A 3,898-nucleotide genomic window follows, 5' to 3' on the forward strand; every position below is an offset into this window, starting at 1 on the left:
CATGTTTTTCGACACTTTAAGGGTTAACCTTCTTTATGTAGTTTAGAGGAGGAGGTAATAGTTTTGTATTTAGCCACTAAGGCTGAAATCTATTGTAACTTTTTAAACAACTCTCTGATTCCATTTTAAGAAAAAAGCAAGAATCATGTCTTGCTTGTTTCCTATAATATTATTGTTATTTTTGTGAGTTGGTTTATGTTAGATGAGCACAATTGCATCCAAAATATTGTAAGTAACATTAAGGAGGGTAATGGGTCTCAAGTTCTTATTTGAGGTATGTTCTTGTCTTGTCTTTTAGAATAGGTTTAATGACTCTTTGTTAGTAGCAAGACAAAGAAAACTAGTCGACATAGCTTCATTATGAACATCCCAAACCAGGGTGGCAACCAAATCAATATTAGTCTTATAAAATTTAGTTGGAAATTGATCATAACCAAAAGCTTTTATATTGCTTATAGAACCAATAATCTAAGAGATCTCATCACTAGAAATTTCATCAAGGTACCTTGCAAGACAAAAACCTAATTTATAGGAAAGACTTAATTGATAGAAATCTTGAACTTGTCAACATTCTCATAAACCATTAGATGAAAACAAATCACTAAAGAAAGATCAGAAGGCCAATCTTATTTGAGACTCCTTTAATAACTTAGTGCCAACATCAATTACAAATATTCTCTATCTAAAATGTTAAAACATCTGAAAAGAAAAAGACCTTTTATCCCACAATTTCAATCAAATCATTCTTACTCTAAACCCAATATTAACATCTCAGGGGTTATCTTGAAGTCAAGTCTTCATCTCAATAAGACTCTCTCCACCCTCCCTATTCTTATTCAGCATCTAATTATCTATATCTTTCCCTTAAATTCTTAAATGCTTTTCAGCAGTCTCAATAGCAGATTACCAATCAATTGTTTTGGTATCAAATGCAAACTAGGTAACTTAAGCTCTACGATTCCAAACATTACTAACCCATATAGGCAGGACTGATCCTCTACGAAAGCCTCTTAGAACCTTTCTAGATATTGCTCTAGGACTTCTCTCATCCCTTCCAGAGAAGGAAAAGCTGTCTGTGTTGCAGAAGATGGAGCATGTGGCACACATGCTGTTTTTGAGGAATTGGGTAAGAAATAATAAAATTCCTCAACTAAATCTTGATGGTCTTTGAACAATGAAGCCACCTGTGAAGCAAAGTTTTTTCAAAAATGTGAATTTGGATACTTAAAACAAATATAAACTTTTGAGGACTTCCTAGAGATAATGAAATAGAATATAAACTTTTGAGGACTTCCTAGAGATAATGAAATAGGTATAATACACAAATATGATAGTAGAATGCCAAAAATAAACCCTACTGCACACTACCTCTTGATACACTTCACTGATTGTCTTGTTTCCCTTCCGATACATATTCAAAATTTCCAGAAAAGCTTTGTATACTTGTTCGTCATATTGAAACCGAGTCTAGCAAAACACATCAATTATAATTTAGAACTGTTTGTATGGCAATAAAGGCTTCAAACTTTCAATCCATAACTATCAACTTGTATGGCCGTGAGATTTACCTTGATCTTACTGACATAATTAATGGCTTGGTCAAAGTCAACAGGTTGCTTTATGGGTGGGAGTTCATCCTCAGGCGCAAGTATAATTTCAAAACCTTTAGGAAGAAAGGTGTTAAAGCCCAAAATAAGATTGGGATGCCCTTTAAATAATTCTTTCACACGGGCAATAACACCAGTCATATCAATTCTGCAAGGCAAACAAACTCTTCTCAAAATGAAGTTCCACTTAAACAGTGCAAATAAACAAGGCACATCTACTCCATGAAAACATTTCTATACAATCAGTTACAAACCTTTGTGCCTTGAAATCTTTCAATACTTCAATAAATTCATCGTGTTTCTCTTTTCTGTCTTTGAACGTTACTGCCATTGCTTTCAGATAGGCCAATGCATCGTCTTTTGTTAACTCCCGTTTTCCTCCTAAATTTTCTGGCCGTCCAGAGCTGTTTATTTGCAAAGAACCAATTTTGTTAACTCACCCAAGACAATAAAATTTTGAAAATCCTTCATAAATGAAAGGCAAAATAACCTAATCTTTTATTTGCAAAGAACCAATTTAAGGTCAATAATACAAGTTTGACAGTAAAGATGGTCCTGATATTGTAACCACTCAGACCAAAAAAATTGTGAAATAAAAAACTCACAAATTCATACAAATATAAAAAATTAACAAAATGTAAATTTGCAGAGCAGACTATGTATCCCAGATCCAAAGCTTTGACCTACATAGCCCAGATCCAAAACTTGCAAGAGTGAAGTTTGTTTCCTCTCCATGATCCAAAACTTGCAAGATTGTAGTTTGTTTCCTCTCCATGAGGCTCATAGAATAGCCTTTTCCAATGAAAATAATTTTAAAAGCTCATACTGCACGAAATGAATAGTGCCAAATAAACACAAAAGCCCTAAGGTAAACTTGCCGCAATCAAACTCTCCCCACAGAGATAAACACAAAAGCCCTAATCTTGAGGCTCATAGAATAGCCTTTTCTAATGAAAATAATTACACAGAGGGTCCTGTTGAAAGGATATATTACCATGCTGTGCACAAAAGCCCTAAGGTAAACTTGCTATTGCATGCAATCCGACCAGATGAGGAAAACCAGGGATACCTCATAAACATTGAATACCTATATTTCATAAACATTGAATATCTATATGAAAAATTTGACATCTAGAAATAGTTTGATAGAACAATTAACATAAGATTTAATAGGAACAGTTTAAATCACACACATTAAGTTTACACTTCTAAACTTACAAGTATTAAACATTCAGAATTGACTAACATTTTTAGACTTATATATTACTTAATATGTGTGATTTAAGACTGAAGCATTTAATAAACTCAAAGATAACATTGTTTAGATTGTAACCCAGATCTTTGAACCACTACAACTGATGCAGATTGACCAAATATTAACAGATTGTAGGAAAAATGATATTAGATTGCATAATCATGGAGGGCAGAAACACCAAGATAGAAAATAAGAAAGATCTAAAACTGCAGATTGATTATTTTCAGCAAATAAAAATATACTATCCATATTATGCACTCATTTGAGCCATTGAAAAAATAAAATAGAGATATAATCTCCCCACTAAACCTCAAACAAACATAGAAACCAGGAATAAGAACAAGAACTTACGATTCGCCTCTAGATGTAGAAGAGCGCTTCACTTGAGCAGCCACCATGAAGCTCTCCTCGCTTCCTCTCTCCATTTATATGAACACTTCAACCTGCTTTTGCCAAAAAAAAAATAAAAATAAAAAAATAAAAAAAAAATAAAAAATCATATTCATTACAATTAATCTAGGTTTCTTGTTTTTACAACCCCCTACAATCACACAAAGCATGAATCCTTCACAGACAAAACCTCAAATTCTCAACAGTCAAAATAAAAACAAATTCAAAACCCAATAAAACCACCAAATACTCAAATACAAAATTAAGATCGGGCTCCTCTAAACACCAAGAAGAAAAAAGATAGAACAAAAGCATTTTTTTTCTTTCTCAAACAGATCCTTGCAAGCTTAATGGCAGATGAAAAATAAATTTAAACCCCAACTATTACTAAAGCCTGCTTAAAAAAGAGCATCATTTTAAAACATAATAGACTAGCTTCCACACTAAACACTTTCAAGGAACAGACAAACGGCATTGCAATACAATACAAAATAAAATAGAAAAAGCGAATCAAGATAAGCACCAAAGACCTTGTTTTGACGCACAGATCTCCGTTGTTCAGAAAAAATCGAATCTCTGCCTATCCACTGCAACTAAAATCAATCACAATTCCAGTAAATCAATGAAAACTAAAGTAACAACTTCA

At 32.9% G+C, this 3,898-nt stretch overlaps 1 protein-coding gene across 1 annotated transcript; it reads right to left on the reverse strand.

The window, feature by feature from the left end:
- Nucleotides 1-661: 661 nt before the first annotated feature.
- On the reverse strand, nt 662-3,287 carry LOC131076569 (paired amphipathic helix protein Sin3-like 3). Its single transcript, XM_059212686.1, has 5 exons — nt 3,214-3,287; nt 1,862-2,011; nt 1,569-1,755; nt 1,369-1,467; nt 662-1,184 (listed from the first exon to the last, which is right to left on the reverse strand). Exons 1-5 carry the CDS (start codon nt 3,285-3,287, stop codon nt 1,011-1,013), a joined length of 684 nt encoding a protein of 227 aa, XP_059068669.1. The 3' UTR covers nt 662-1,010.
- Between the last annotated feature and the right edge of the window lie 611 nt (nt 3,288-3,898).

This window comes from Cryptomeria japonica, chromosome 10, assembly GCF_030272615.1.
Source record: "Cryptomeria japonica chromosome 10, Sugi_1.0, whole genome shotgun sequence".
NCBI classification, from domain to species: domain Eukaryota; kingdom Viridiplantae; phylum Streptophyta; class Pinopsida; order Cupressales; family Cupressaceae; genus Cryptomeria; species Cryptomeria japonica.